General features: G+C 38.0%; 2 protein-coding genes across 3 annotated transcripts in view; one reads left to right on the top strand and one right to left on the bottom strand.

The window, feature by feature from the left end:
* duox (dual oxidase) overlaps positions 1-7980 on the bottom strand; it is a 27629-nt gene extending 19649 nt beyond the window's left edge. The window contains exons 1-9 of the mRNA XM_017305203.2: positions 7896-7980; positions 7736-7819; positions 5721-5885; positions 3672-3859; positions 3376-3577; positions 2034-2200; positions 1097-1160; positions 672-768; positions 188-278 (exon numbers count right to left, since the gene is read on the bottom strand). Of these exons, the coding sequence (XP_017160692.1) occupies positions 188-278; positions 672-768; positions 1097-1160; positions 2034-2200; positions 3376-3577; positions 3672-3859; positions 5721-5885; positions 7736-7819; positions 7896-7962 (1125 nt within the window). The 5' untranslated portion in view covers positions 7963-7980. The remainder of the gene's footprint in view (positions 1-187; positions 279-671; positions 769-1096; positions 1161-2033; positions 2201-3375; positions 3578-3671; positions 3860-5720; positions 5886-7735; positions 7820-7895) is intronic.
* On the top strand, positions 7908-15476 carry duoxa (dual oxidase maturation factor). Of its 2 annotated transcripts, none has more exons than XM_017305206.2 (10): positions 7908-8029; positions 8145-8194; positions 8332-8461; positions 8774-8951; positions 9039-9096; positions 9510-9644; positions 11250-11457; positions 11530-11744; positions 13788-13978; positions 14997-15476. In XM_017305206.2, exons 1-10 carry the CDS (start codon positions 8022-8024, stop codon positions 15006-15008), a joined length of 1185 nt encoding a protein of 394 aa, XP_017160695.2. In that variant the 5' UTR covers positions 7908-8021; the 3' UTR covers positions 15009-15476. The 2 variants fall into 2 exon arrangements, with proteins under 2 accessions (XP_017160695.2, XP_008410213.1); XM_008411991.2 differs by having other exon boundaries at positions 8145-8263.

The following is a 15476-nucleotide window of genomic DNA, read 5'->3' as shown; positions in this document are numbered from 1 at the left end:
TATTTAGTGTGTGTAAACTTTTAGTTTCAACTGTACAATGGAGTATTAGCGCCACACTAAGAAAACAAAATAAATAATTATTCTTGTAATATCATGACTCTATTCTCTAAATACTACGACTTTATTTAACTTTATTGTATCACAAATTTATATGGTTTAAAAGGAAGTTGATAGTATATTTATTTACCTGCCGCTTCCAGAAGCTGTTGCAGAGACGCATTGCTGGTGATTTACTGCCATCGATGTTGGTAATTTTTCGAAAATGACAGGTTTTGTTTCTGCAGAGAATAAAAGAAAAACCACTGTAACCAAAATTTATACTCAAGTAAGAGTAAAAAGCATTTGATAAAAAAATCTACTCAAGTACTGAGTAACTAATCAAAGCATCAGTAATTTAATATTTAAAAATTACATAACCAGACAGACCAAATTGTAAGTTATGTGGAAAGTTTGGGTATTTTATGAACCAATTTGAAAATAATTCATGTAAATAACATAATTACACAATTTTACTGAGGTAAGAAGAGAGATACTTCATAATAAAACTAGTCAAGTAAAAGTAAAAAGTACAGTGTAGTAAAAATACTCCTGAAAAAAAAAGTTATCCCTGTAAATGTAATTAGTTCAAACCCAACTCTGCTAAAAAAAAAAATGCAACACTGAATCATTACCTCATGTAGACACCAGGGGGCGCCATAGTCATACCAAACCGAATGGCAGCAGCTTGAAACTCAGGAGAAATACCTGGATCCACAAACTTCTGGTAGCCTGCAAAGAAAAAACAAAAAAAGACACAAACATATCACAAAAAGCTGCGGCTTAGAAACAACTTCCAGCATCTAGAAAGTGTTTTTCCTAACAAATAAAAGTGAGTAAGGTCCTGGGATCCTCTGACTATTGTCGCCATAACTTTCTTCAGCCATGGCAGCTTATTCAGCAGAACTGGGAGAGCCGGGCTAGTGGTTTGCTGACGGAGCACATGCCTGTCAAACTCCGCCACCGGTAGATCACCTAACCGCGGACTGCGGTGGCTGGTGCATTACCTGATTCCCTGCACTTGTACGCACTCGCTCGCTACGGGCTGGCTCAGGCTTACCGGGATAAGGAGGGAGTTTTCTGTCTCCGAGGAATCCTGGCAGCCATTCATAGAGAGCGATGTTCTGTGATGAAACACATGGAAGGTAAAAATTCATTAAATGCACCAGAAATGTCCTGTTCCTTCTGTTTTTGGGATTTCTCTGTATGGAAAGCAAGTTTCCCATTTTATCGCATTTCAACTACGATTTTATTTAATTATTTTAGTTATCAGTTAAGTTACTGATTATTCTGACAATTAATTGATTCATTGAGCAAGCAATTAGCATATTCTGTATATTTTTCATTTAAGCCCTGTTTTAAATACAACATTAGAAATACATTAATTATGCGAATAAACAAATAATTAATTTCTTATTTTAAATAAGAAAATAAACACTTTATTGCCAAAAATGGATGATCATTTCTAAAAAAATAAATTAAAAAAAGATGCATTTGTATAGTGCAGGGCTTATGTGCTGATTATTTTTGGATTAGCAGATTAATATCTGGATATTAAAGTTTTTTTAACACAATTTGAACTGGGTGAAGTTAAAAATGCCACTTGAAGAGCTTTTGGTAGAATAAATTTACTATTTTTATTATGGAAAATGTAGATATTTATTTTTATGAGAAAATTGTCTTGTTTAAAGCAAATTTATCTGCCAAAGGAAGTAGCATGTTTTAATCGATATTAAGGAATTATTTACTTAAAACAAGCTTGCTGAAGAGATACTTGCAAGTTAGTTTTGGCTTATTTCACGTGAAGATTTTTGCACCAGAAATTAGACAAAAAAATACTTGGTAAGACTTTGTGTTTTTGCAGTGTACGTGCAGGGCAGAGCTGCGACTGGTCAGAAATGACGCTCTGCTCCCTAACTACCTCCTGTCCGTCTTTTCAGAGTGCAAATTAAATCATCACCTGTGCAGCGAGAGGATTATTCTTCTTCTGCGTTTACCTGGAGTGTGGCGACCACGGTCTTCCTGGCGTTTTGAAACAGCCTCTCATCTGACCACTCCGGGTTCTTCTTGTGCAACTTTGCGGCAACATAATTGTGGTAGCGAAACCAGATAATCCCCTCTGCTGCCGTGAACAAGTTCTCGTTGGCCCATGCATTTCCCAACTCTGCACATGGAAGGTGGCACAAACAAGGACAATTTGCTATTTCATCAGGTGAATTAGCCTCATTATGACCGCAACGTGCAGAACTAGGTCAAATACGTGACAAACTGCATGAAAGAAGAACACATAAACAGCACACGTTTCTCAAGTGTGCAGAACTTGATCAGTTTTCTGCTACCAGCAATCAACCACTAATTAGAAATTATAATTTAGTGTTTTATTTTGTTCAAAAATGTGACAAAAGTTGGGACAACAACCTGCGACTTAACCAAAAGGTGATAACTACGCAACTTTCACAACGGGAGCAACAAAACACGGGTTTTATGACACTTGCATGACTCGTCTTTTGTTTTAGAGAGAAGGATTTACTGCGGTCAGAGTGACATACCATTTACACAATTATTAAAGAGTCACAGCGCACGTCAGGCTGGACCTGCTTTGACTCAGGCTGACAGCAAGGGCTGAAATATTATTAATGACAAACTATTTCTGATTTTGTTTTTGCTTTCTGCAGCTGGCAGTATCGACTGGGCGGCTATTGCAAAATGCAGAGGAAGAGTGGGGCAGATTGTTTTGAAGCTGCAGTTTAAAGTTTAGTTGTTTTTTTCTGGACTGTAAGATTTTGAAAATAGCTCCTCAGATTAGTGGAATATGAAAATAGTGAGTTGCTTAAGCTTTACTGTTCAGAATGAGCAGCATATCCTAATGATCCTAATAATAAGATAAAAAAGTGGCAGATTCTGCAGATTTTTCATTTAAGTTTGTGTTAGAATCATATTAAAGGAAGCAAACAAATATGTCTCTGTTAAAATGGAATAAGATAGCACTCGTTTTGTGTACGCTTGATCATTTGTAGCAAAGAATACAGAGTTGGCTAATTTGTTTTTTATTTTTGGATTAGCAGATTAATAAATTAACAGCAAACGGTGCTTAATAATAGATTTTTCATACAGATTTTGAAGAGGGTGATGCTAAAAATGCCACTTTAGGACTTTTGGCTAGAACATATTTACAGAAAAGTGTATATTTTTATGCAGTTTTGGCCTAAATACTGCTCTGAATGTGTTGTTCTTTCACCAAATGGCTTTTTACTTGATAATGTAGACTCTACTTAACGATTAATCGACTACTAAATGAGTCAGTTGTGATTAATCTGCAAGGATTGAGAGAAATCTCACCATAAAGTCCCTGTGGTCCATATTCTCCAGTGGAGGGGTCGGGAGCGCTCCACATGAAATTGCGACCCCCTCCTTTATTCGGCATGTTCCACTCAGACCCTCGATTCAAGAGTCCTCCAGAGAAACTTCTCAAGAAGTCAGACCAAGAAGAGGAAGGACCATAAATGGAGCTCCCGTCAATCCACGCTGTCACAGAGTTCACCTGCATGAGTGGCGCAGATTATCAGAAGTAAAGTAAGAGAACGACTCAGAATGCAGCCCTGACTAAAGGTAAACAGGAAGTAAAGGTTGAGCACCTGAGCTCGAGGGTTGCCGGGACTCTGGCCGGACAGTTTGTTCCATTGTCCTCTCTGGAAAGGCAGCCGCACGTTCCCAGTGGCATTGGGATCAAAGACAGGATCCCCTTTAGGGACTTTGATGTTCATGAACTGAGGCGGGCAACCAGGAGTTCTTACATCGAAAATCTCAAAGGCAACATGGTAACCTGAAAAGATTTCAGCATAATTAACAAGGTGAGACACAGATTCCCGAGTGTTTAACCTCACAAAGTCATTAATTAATTACAAGAGTACAATGTTTCACTTTAAATTCGTATAAGCTGCAGCTGGCCACAGCCCCCACTCACACGTGAAAATGGCTTCATACACACACACAATTACACACCCGCACATCTCTGATAAGCAGAAGTGGAACCTCCTGCACAAACAACTAGAATGTAGCAAGAAGTTTCTGAATGGTAAGTCAACAACAAAACATTTGTCTTTTCCAGCAGCCATTGTACATCACATTCAATCAGCTGGCCAAATGTAATGGAGCTCTGCTTGGCTTGCTAAGTAACAGCGCAGTGCCCCTCCATTGTGACTGAACAATTGGAAGGTTTTTTTAAAAAGCTTCTTTTCCAAAATAAAGGAAAGCACTAAAGTATTGCCAAAAAACCGTCTGGGTTGCTTTTGGTAGTATAACAATGTGCAAAATGTTAAATTTGCATAACTAAATTCAAAACTTATGTGGGTTCATATGAAAAGGCTGCATTTCTTTTGGACCTGTGATGAACAGCTACATGGCTAAGGTGTGTCCTGCCTCTACTCCCACATTTCTCCAGTGACTTAATGGCATAAACAGCATTAAGTGGCGTGGGACATGGTACAACAACACACTATGCTAGCTGTACTCACAGGAAATATAGAAATGTAAGACGCAATTAAAACAAAAACAGCATTTTCTACAATATATGACATCTGGAGGTTGAAAGAGAGCAAGACTCTCAGTAGATAACAGCAAGGCAGAATGGAGTACAGTAAAGTTGATTTGTTTTTCGGTCTTTGATACAAAAGATCCTGGATTTTGAAATGTCATCAGCTTTTAGAAACTGACAGAGTTAAAGTACAGACTTATATTATCAAAGTGAAGCAGCCTTGTTAAAGGCACTAACGGATAATACAGATGATATTGACAGCTTAAAATGTTGACTCCATGATCATTTTCTATCTTTTTAAATAATATAATTATTGTTAGAACAACAGCGAAAGTAGTAGAAAAACTTTAAATGTTTTTCTTAAAGAGAAAATAATAATAATAATAATAATAATAATAATAATAATAATAATTGGGGCCTTTTTGAAACTTCAGATACCAAATTTGCTTTTCATGATTGAATTTATGACACCAGTTTTTTTTAACCATTTAACTTTATCACCAGCATAATTTAAATAAACAAATCATAATTTTTCTTTTACAGCACATAGTGCTTTAATTTGTGACTTATTTGTGCTCCAGTGTTTCACAAGTAGCTAAATATGTTATGTCTGAGCACTTCTAAAGCATATTTACTACGGCATTTATTGCCATTGTAGATAGAAAAAATTAACATTTTTCCTCCAAAGATTTTCTTTAAAAAAAAAAAAAAAAAAACGTTTCTGATTTTAAAAAGTCGAACATTTGCCAGAAAAAAAATCTCAGAAATTTTGAGATTAATCTCAGAAATTTTTTATAAAATTCAAGGCATTTTCTAATTTTGAAAAGTCAAAAAAGTTCTAGAAAAAATGCATTCATTCTTAGATATTTCTGATTCATCTCATAATTCCTGAGTTTTTTCTATCAAATTTTCGACTTTTCTAAGAAACTTTCTGAGTTTTTGACGGAAAAGCACTCATTTTTTCTATTTATAATGACGTAAACATGCGTTATAAATGCTCTATATTTTTATTTGAGAAACAACGGAGCACAAATAAAGTCACAAATTATTATTTTTGACTGAAGCATTAAGTCGTTTACTTTACTTTTTTTTGTGTATTTTTATCGTATATGTTTTCATTATTCTTATTGATCATTTCCTTCATATTTACCGAAGAACAGAGACAGCACGGTCCGGTTGCGTGCCGAGGACAAACCGGAAGCTCCCCCGGCCAACAGCCTGCTCAGCCCGCGCGCGTTCGGCTGCACCGGCTCGTGCACAGGTTGGTAGACTCCATCCCAGTAGCGCGCGGGCACGAGGCGCACTAGATGAGCACCTGCCGTGAGCACAGAGTCGCCATCAGTCACCCGGTGATGTGTGAAACCCAGTGGCGGAGCTAGACTTTTAAAGTTGGGGGGGCCAAGGGGGGCCAGGACTACCTCTGGGGGGGCAACATTTAAAATGTGTGTGTACATCTATCTATCTATCTATCTATCTATCTATCTATCTATCTATCTATCTATCTATCTATCTATCTATCTATCTATCCTTCTATCCTATCTATAATTTAAAAAAATAATATCTATCTATCTATAATTTAAAAAAATAATATCTATCTATCTATAATTTAAAAAAATAACCAAACTGAATATTTGGTTAGTTTTTAAGCCCCTCTGTCATTTGACATGTTATAATTAACACCTTTGACTGGCGCACATGGAGACATGATAGACTTTATGCAGAGTTCATCGCAGAGGAAACTAAAATCAATCAAATAAAAGATCCTTTCTGAATATCATCTCATGGACACTGAACTAAATGCGTCTTTCTGACCGAGAGCTGACAGCGTGTTGAAGAGTTATGGACACCTTGGTTAGGAAGCTCTGGTTTGACAGGTAATTTGACAGGTAACAATATTTCGGGTCGGACCAGAATTATTTGCCTGATGGTGGTTCGGGCTTCTAACGAGTTTACATTTAATGAGTTTGCAGCACACAGAGAAAACCTAAAGAGAATGTGATCTACCTATTGTAGTTTAAGTAGAGGAATAACAGCTGACTGTTGAGAGAGGAAAGAATTTAAAGTGCAGATCCGTTAGGCAGAAACAAGCGCAGAGCGCTGGGCAATAAATGCGCGTAAATGCTCCACCGTTACGCTCCAATCAATCACACATGAGATGACAAACGCCAAATATACAATATATAGTTACACTGCTTAGTTAATGGTGTTTTAAAAACAAAACCAGTAAAAACTAGTTAATATGTCAGATTCCCTCCTCAGCCTCGTCTTGATAAGAACAGAGAGCAGTCCGCTGGTTTCTGTCCAGACTGTGGTCAGCTGACCACTTGGTGCGCAGACAGTTTCAACTTTACGCACAAAGAACATCGTGGAGCTCATTATTAATCATACTAAGAACAATATCAGTCAGAGAATCATCTCTGATCTGGACGCTTTAACGGACCAGAGACTTTGGAGCTTCTAGTGCAGCTGATCCGCTTCTGCGGAGTTTTTCTCCCGCTGAGGGATCAGGAAACGATCAGAGTTCTGTCGTCTTCTAATCACGTCATTTCGTGAATTGTTACCTGATTTCAAAAACGTTCTAACAGAGAAATAATAAATGTTTCGTTTAATGACTACAAATTGGAAATAAAATTATTTTTTTCTTTGACGGACAACGAAAAAACTCTAGCGCCACCTCTCCTCCAAACTACGAACATCGTCGGCCCCTCTTCGGTTTTTTCTTTTTTTTGCGGAGGATCAATAAATAACTTATTGGTGTTTTACAACCACCAGGTATGAAGTGCTTTAGCCTTTGAGTTGCACCACAGCGCAGCACAACTGAAACACCCAGGACAAGAATTTCAGCTTGTTTTTATGAGTACAAAGGAGGCTGGTATCGCGCCTGATCTAAATCTATTTATTTATGTCATCACATGGACTTATATAAAGTTTTATACATTTTCTTTTGATATATTTATTATTGTTTTTCTTCTTTAGATATTAGGTTGACTTAGAATGATTCCAAATAATGTACAGGAATAACCTGGTGCTGTTACATGTCAATTATCTGGGGGGGCCACTGGGGGGGCCAATCAGATGACAGGGGGGGCACTGGCCCCCCTGGCCCCCCCTCTGGCTCCGCCACTGGTGAAACCGGGACCGCCGCCGCCGCCTGCCGGGACTTACCGACGGCTCCGCGCTCCGGATGCGCCAAACTGTTGTACCAGCCGTCAAAGCGAGGCACCTCCCAGCTTAGTTCACCTTCACAATCTGCATTTTTTTGAAGGTTAAAATTAACCAGCTGCTTGTATTTTTACAGAGTAAAACACCGCTGAAGTTTACTCACGCTCACTGAGGATGAGCACCGAGCCAGCAAGTGTGCAGACTCTCCAAACCCATTTACGCAAATCCATTGAGGCGAGAGGTGCTTCTTGGCTCAAGAGGAAAGAAGGACTCCTGAAAAGTGAAGACTATGTGCAGGTAGCTGAATGTTATTTTCATATTTTACGAGTTTCTGTACTTAGATAGGAGATTAAATGTATAATATTTAAGTTAGTACACTGAAAGTCCCATAAAGTTAACAAAAAACACACAGTCTCACCCACTGCAGAGGCAGAGATGTTCACCAGGTGCAGCTGAACGCAGGTTTGATGACAGCTGAGAGATACTGCAATACTTGCAGCCTACACCTGTTGCTCAACCTAACGCCAAACTGTATGTGTGACCTATTTCCCAAAAAGGAATTGCCATCCATGTCAAGATCCTTCCTCTTTTTTCCACAGCATCCCAGTCATTGCATCCTTCCTCCTCCTCCTCCTCCTGTGTGACACAAGGGGGGTCCACAGGTATAAAAGAAGTGTACGTTCCCTCAACAATCAGACTTCACGCCTTTCCTTGTCCTGCACATCTCAGGTAAGACAAAATCTTCAGAATTTATTTTTGTATCTTTATTAAATTTAATGGTGCAATCACTCAATGAGCAGTAATCAGAGGAAAACTGAGGTTCTGACTGACTGATTTAAGAGTTTTTTCACTGTTTTCTGTGTGCACACAATGCAAAGCAGAGCTAGTTGTTACTCTAGACTCGACTCCTTCAGGTTTAATAAAGTGCCATGCCTCAGGGTGGTAGTTTCCTTATCAGTTGTAAGTAAAGCTGTTATCTCTGCACCTGGAGGAAAGTGAGAAGCGGCGCTCTAACACTGCTTCCTCTGTTACGCTGCCTAGTCTCGGCTCAATCCTTAGATCAGAAGCTAAGATGACTTTCTACGACGACATTTACCCATTCTACCCGCTACAAAGGACTGCCTTCATCGTCAGCGGCCGACTGCTCGCCATTATTCTGGTCTTCCTCATGCTGGCAGTCGGTCTGCTTCTCATCCTGCCAGGAATACGAGGAAGGACGGTGAGTGCAAGTTTTCTGTCCATCTGCGTTTGCTGGGATGCTTTTCTATTATTGTATATATTCAAAATATTTTTGTTTCCTATCCAGCGGGTCTTCTGGATGCTTAGGATCATGACCAGCTTGTTTATTGGTGTAGTTATAGTAGGTGAGTTATGTATAAACTGTAAAAACACCAAGCATTTCTAGTGCAAATATCTTAGTAAACTTTAAATAACTTACAAGTATCTCTTCAGGAATATATGTAAACTTGTTTTAAGTAAATAATTCCTTAAATCTGGTGGAAAACACTTGTCCATTGGCAGAAAAATTTACTTATTTCCGCGTGTTATAATTGAAATAATCTGTCAAAGGAGCAACTGTTTAAAACAAGCTTCTATATCTTGCTGATAAGCTATTGTTTTGTCTTGATTCACGTTTACCAAGATATATGCACTAGATACTGGACATACAAATACTAAGATTGTGTGTTTTTGCAGTGTATTTGTTTTAATCTATAAAAAAATATTAGATTTTTCTTGGTCTCCCATCATCATTCGCCTTTGTGTCCTTTTTGTGCAGCTCTGAACTTCACCAACAGCTGGGCCGAGGCGAGGATGACCACAAACGCTACCTACAAGTCCTTCAGTAATGCTGTCATCCAGGCTGAGGTCGGCCTGCATGTTGGGCTGTATGGCATTAACGTGACACTTAGAGGTGAGTCACTCTTACTGCCTGTGTGTTGGACGCTTCAGCGGCTTAACCAGATCAAGTCTTTGTTTTCAATGGTCACCTACACACTCAGGTTGTTCAATCTGAGAAAATTTCTGTGCAAGTTGGGAATTAATTATAGTTTAATGCATTTTGAATACATAAAAAGAGCAGGGTCTTTTATTTAGTTGGCATCCTGAGTTGTTTTGAGGGTTTTTATAATTATTTTGTGTTTATTCGTCTCTTTCTTTGATTTGATCAGTCTTGTTTCTGTTTTTAGTTGATGATAGTTTATTTCTCGTCTGTAGTTTTTTTTAAATTTAACTTCGTTTCTTAGGTTTAGTCATTCTTTAGTGCAGTCTTTCGTCCGCGGGCGCCCCAAGTGGTCTACAAGGTACTGCATGTAAACAACCGTTTAATTGCCGTTGTTACGTTAGCTCAGAGTGCGACGCTACAGCTAGCTTACCACCGGAATGTGTTTTAAAATAATAATGGAACACTGGATTAAAGCCGGATAATTCAAAATAAAAACTTAAGATACTTGTGAAAAGAAAACAACTTAAGGATTACTTCAGGATTACTTATGATCGGAGGATTTGGCTCTCTGAGTCAATATTTTGTAGAACCTTGTGTTGCTGTATTGGTCATTCAAATCCTGGCATACACAGGGTTTGGATGTCGGCTTGAAAGTAAAGACACATTTTGACACCTAGTGGAACATGTTACATGCACCCACTTCCTGGTTCACCATGAGGGGAGCCAGGGTGTCTCTTATCAGACAAGATAAGAGACACTTTTCTTTTCTTTATTTTTTGCTTTTCTAATGTAGTGATACAATATTGGTCTATAGTCATTATACTCTTTCACATTTTGTATGTTTTTATACATCCATTTGGGTCTGAATTGCTTCTAAAAAAAAAAAGAAAAGAAAAAAAAGCCCGCTGTTTTTTGACAATAAATTAATGTTTTTTGGTGTCTGGAAAATGAGCCGTTTCAAAAATCTACTGATTTTTAAGTCACATTTGAGAGGCACTGTTACCTAGCAACCCCATCTGAGCCAAAACCTATTACCTAGCAGCCAAAGCTGAGCTCCAGCATGTTAGGTCAGCTGGTTTTATCGCTATATGTGCTGTACAGTGGCTGTTGGAACACTCAAGTGTTTCGTTATTGACTTACCATTCAGAAACCACTTGCTACATTCTTGCTGGTTGTGCAGGAGACTCCACCTCTGCTTTTCAAACATACACTGTTATATAATTGCGTATCTGTTTGCAGCCATTTTCATGTGTGACGTCCTCACCTGTTCAATGAAGCGTAACAGGTCACCTAACGCACAGTAAACATGAATCTTCTGATGTTTTGAAGCACTACCACACAAAAAAATATATTCATATTTGACATGCATTAGCTACCTGCAATGTGGGGTGGGTTTCTCTTTCCAACAGAATCCTTTATCAACTTGGTTCAGCCTTATTTGTAAAGGGAGTGTTAAAGAGTAAAAATAAAAAGAGCAAGCAGAGATGGGATGCTGTTATATAATTATAACAATGACTGACTTGCTGTACTGGATGTACTCTTCTGACTGCAGCATATTGTTTTCTTTCGACTCAGGCAACCCCATTGTGCAGTTCAATGAAACCATCAACTACAATGAGATGTTCAGCTGGCATGACATCGCTGAAGAAGAGTATGAGCAAGCTTTGATCAAAGGTTTACCCAACCCCATCCTATACATCGTGGAGAAATTCACCCTGAGCAGCCCCTGTGGGATGATTTTTCAGTACAGTTACTCCGGACGCTTCGCCTCTGCAACCCTCTGGTAATTAATGACAACCCTTACACACATACAGGCATCAAGAATTAAAATAACTGTGTATAATTTGTTCTGCAGGACGGCATTCTGCTGCTGGATTCTCGCCAACATCTTGTTCTTCTTGCCCGACGTTGTTTACGCCGGGTACATGACCATGGCCACCGCCGCCTTCATCTTCTTCTCCATGGCCTCCTTCTCCACCATCAAGAATGTGCCTCGGTGTGTCTTCTCCATAGGCGAAGACTCCTTTGTGACAGAGTACAGCCATTCGTTTTGGCTGGCTCTGGCTACAGGTGAGCACTTCATGGTGGACATTCAGGCAACGTTCACACTGCAGCCTGAAGTGACCCAATTCAGACTTTTTTTTTTTTTTTTGCCTTAATACGACCTGTAGCTGATATTTTCATGACAGTCTGAACAACACAGATCCGACTTTTACAAATGCGACTCAGGTCATTTGGATATGTGGTTCTAAATCCCGATACATATCCTATATTTTTAAATTATTATTATTTTTTTAAATGTGACCTGAGTCTGAACGGCCAGGTCGCATTAATCCCACCTGAACGTCATTGATACTCGACAAACGTCACTATTCTGCGCTCTGATATACGCAAGCGGGAAGAAAAGCAACAATCATGGCGGGCTACAATGAGGATTAACCTGTTACTGTGCTGGCTCCGGTCGGACAACATCTTTAAAATCGTAAGATATACTCCACCGTCAGCATCCATGTTTACTTCCGCAAACACAGAGCACTTCTTCTACTTTTTATGGCGGTTGGCAAAACGCTGAGCGCGCTCTCTGTGATGTTATTGCGCCCTCTACTGCGCATGCGGGACACTTTCAGGTCGTTTGCAGTTTTCACCGGAGAAGACATACAAGTGGCATTTATTTGGAAGTGTGAACCACCACGCTAAAACAAAAATCCGATTTGACAAAAAAATCGGGATTTGGTCACTTCACGCTTCACATAGCCTCACTGGTTCTGTACAGATCCATCAAAAACTACTGGGAAACCTGGTAAAGATGAGTAAGAAGCTCTAAAACAAATAATTTTTATTTTAGTAGGATAATCTTGCACGTTTTGAAATACACATACTGTGAGGGAAATCTATTTGTTTGGATTTTACAGAAACAAAAATCTGTCAAATTGTTTCCTCTCTGGTGTTTACTTTCTATCACCAGATTTTGCCAACTGGATATCACTATGTGGTCTTTAACTTTTAATGAACTAGTTCTGTGATTAAGTCTGTCACGACAATAAATTCTGCTGGACAATAAATTGTCCCAGAAATTATTGCGATAAACGATAATGCTGCTTTGAAGCCAAAACAAGTCATTGATTATTGGCATAATAATGCAAGTATAATTTCGTAAAGAACACTTAACACTAGAGGATGTTTTAAATATCCAAAATAAAAAACGACAACCAAAAACACTAAATAATTTTTTTCTCTTTAAATTTAAATTTTCTCTTTTAATGTCCAACCAAGGACAAATTGAAATAGAAACTACACACAACCAAAACCATAAATAAAATGTATTACAGAGTCCCTGTATACAGAATTATCCTGGGGAAAAAAACATTAATCATCAGAATGGAAATTTTTGATCTCATTTTAAACTTATAATGTGATTAACTGGCTAACTGATTAATTGCTTAATGGAACAGAGTAATGTTTTTGATCTTGAGCCACTTAAAGCACAAATCAGCGACTCAGTTTTTAGTCTGGTAGAGGCTAACAGATTGAAATTTAAATCAGAGTAAAAACTGATTTTTATACACTTTAACATGGGTTTCAAGCCCACAGCATCACAGATCTTCTACCATGTCCAACAGTAGGTGTTTTTCCACATATTCATCTCAAAATGAAAAGGGCATCATAAATAAAATGTATTATTATTATTATTATTAAAATTATTCTTTAACACCTAACCCAACTGTACACACACTCTAATGGTTGCTATGGCGACTTGGTGTGCCAAAATAGTGCTTTTTGCTGTAGATCAGTGAACTAGGTGATTTTTTTTGTTTTGTTTTATAGAACTTAGTCCTGCCATATTCTTTATCAAACATTGAGAACTTCTGCAAAGTGTAAATTACAAAACAACTTCAAGCATATATTTAAAAAATGTATTTTTTTTTCCAAAAACTCAAAATGTATAATCAAATTGAAAGTTCAGTTTTAAAAAAAAGTTTTTATTGAGATTATTCTACAGTAGCAGAGGATGAATTTAGGCTTTTTACTCTTTCTTACATAACAGAAGAGGAGGTCGGAGGTACATAAAGACCAAAACTACATGTAAAAGTTGTGATTTTTACTGATTTCCAGGAGTGCTTTGCACCATCATCGGGTTTTTCGTGGTGATGCTGTACTTCCTGATGCCAGAGAAGGTGAAAGCAGCTTTCAGCTTGCGTTTCGACAGCTACGAGGATGAGGATAAATCTTGTCCGGAGGGCTACCTGAACTCAGTCTTCCTTAACGGAGAAATGCATCTACCTCTGACACCTAAAGTCACACCAGTAAGTAGAAACGCAACTTCATCGTATTGTCATCAGGAGTATTTTCCTGCTTTACAGTGAATCATAATTTGCTATCAAAAGCTGGGAAATGCATTCTTATTCAAAAATCCTTGATATCGCCCTTTTGTGTCAACAGCTGGCCCAAAGCATAAACAAACTGAGTTGCCAAACTTAGAATCATGGGACTTCCATAAATGCTTTAATTTTAACACAAACCATACATCTAATTAGTTTTGTTTGTTCCCTGAGAATGAGAATAGCATTGCATTAGATTTGACAGTTTCAGCATATGTGTAGATTTAAATGGTTTAAATTAAAATCTCAACATAATTCCAATCTGATGCAAGTTACATTTTTTTCTGTGTGTTTTAGCTACAAAAACCTCACAAATAAAAAACAATCAGGTGTTCTTACCAGAAAGATATGCAATTCTGCTTAAAGCTGCAGTATGTAGCTTTTATTAAAAAATGTTTTTTGCACATTTTTATGTTTCATAAAAAATCTGAAAAAAATCGATCTCCTCCACCTCCTCACTGTGCTGCTATTGACACCACTGCACCACTGCACCACTTCCGGCCAGAAACAACAATCGGAGCCTGAAGGAGGGTCTTAGCGTTGTCAGTCAAACTTGTGTACACGCCGCTCAATGTGCTAAAGAGGAGAAACAACTTACCGTTATAGGAAAACCGTTTATCCGTCTTTATGAGTGGCTATGCTAACTAGCCTGAGCATTCACGACAGGCGAGCGACGCACACATAGCATGATTGACAGCAATAAGACCCGCCTCCTGGCTCTGATTGGTTGTTTCTAGTTAACGACAGAAGAAAGCAGAAGAGCTTGATTTTTTTTTACAGATTATCGGTTTCATACCATATTGTAACAGTTTCAACAAATATGTAAAAAAATATCTTTAATAAAAGTTACGTACTGCAGCTTTAAGGCCCAATGCAGCCCTTGGGCCAACTCTGCTCACGAACCATTAAAAATATCTGATTGCAACAACTTTCTGTTTTCCAGGATCGTCTATGAAGCCATCCAGTGATCTCCTCTGATTCATACTTGAATATTATTTGGCTGAATGTGTTAAAAAAACTTTAAAGTTTAAAGTTTAAATCACTGTCATTCTCTATGTGAGCCGGTTTTATGTGTTAAACTGTAAATATGTGTTTAATGTTGTAATGTTTGTTGTCTGGGTGAAAACTAAAACTAAAAAATGTTTTTAATCCCTTTTCCTTTATGTAATAATGGAAATATATTAGTCTTTACTGAACTCCTTCCTGATTAATCTGAAAAAATATTTATATACCAGGATTTATTACAAAAAAAATTCACACAATTTTGGCACATTTAGTTTAAAGCAAGTATGGAGAAACATTGATGCCGATGAGGGTGATGTAGTTTTCCTATTCCAGGCTGGTGTATTTATTTCTGCCTTGTATTTTGAGTTTTCAGTGTATTTTCTACATCAAAGTGTTAATAAAACAAAAACAAACTTGA

The sequence above is a fragment of the Poecilia reticulata genome, chromosome 6 (assembly GCF_904066995.2).
Source record: "Poecilia reticulata chromosome 6, P_reticulata-male-v2, whole genome shotgun sequence".
Lineage (NCBI taxonomy): Eukaryota > Metazoa > Chordata > Actinopteri > Cyprinodontiformes > Poeciliidae > Poecilia > Poecilia reticulata.
The sequence above is the reverse complement of the archived record's forward strand: the minus strand, read 5'-3'. Positions and strand labels throughout refer to the sequence as shown.

What these genes read in the sequence shown, in the direction of transcription:
- duoxa (XM_008411991.2), top strand. An exon ending in CCTTGTCCTGCACATCTCAG is followed by an intron (nt 8,462 to 8,773) that starts GTAAGACAAAAT and finishes TACGCTGCCTAG; the next exon opens with TCTCGGCTCAATCCTTAGAT. An exon ending in TTGGCTGGCTCTGGCTACAG is followed by an intron (nt 11,745 to 13,787) that starts GTGAGCACTTCA and finishes ACTGATTTCCAG; the next exon opens with GAGTGCTTTGCACCATCATC.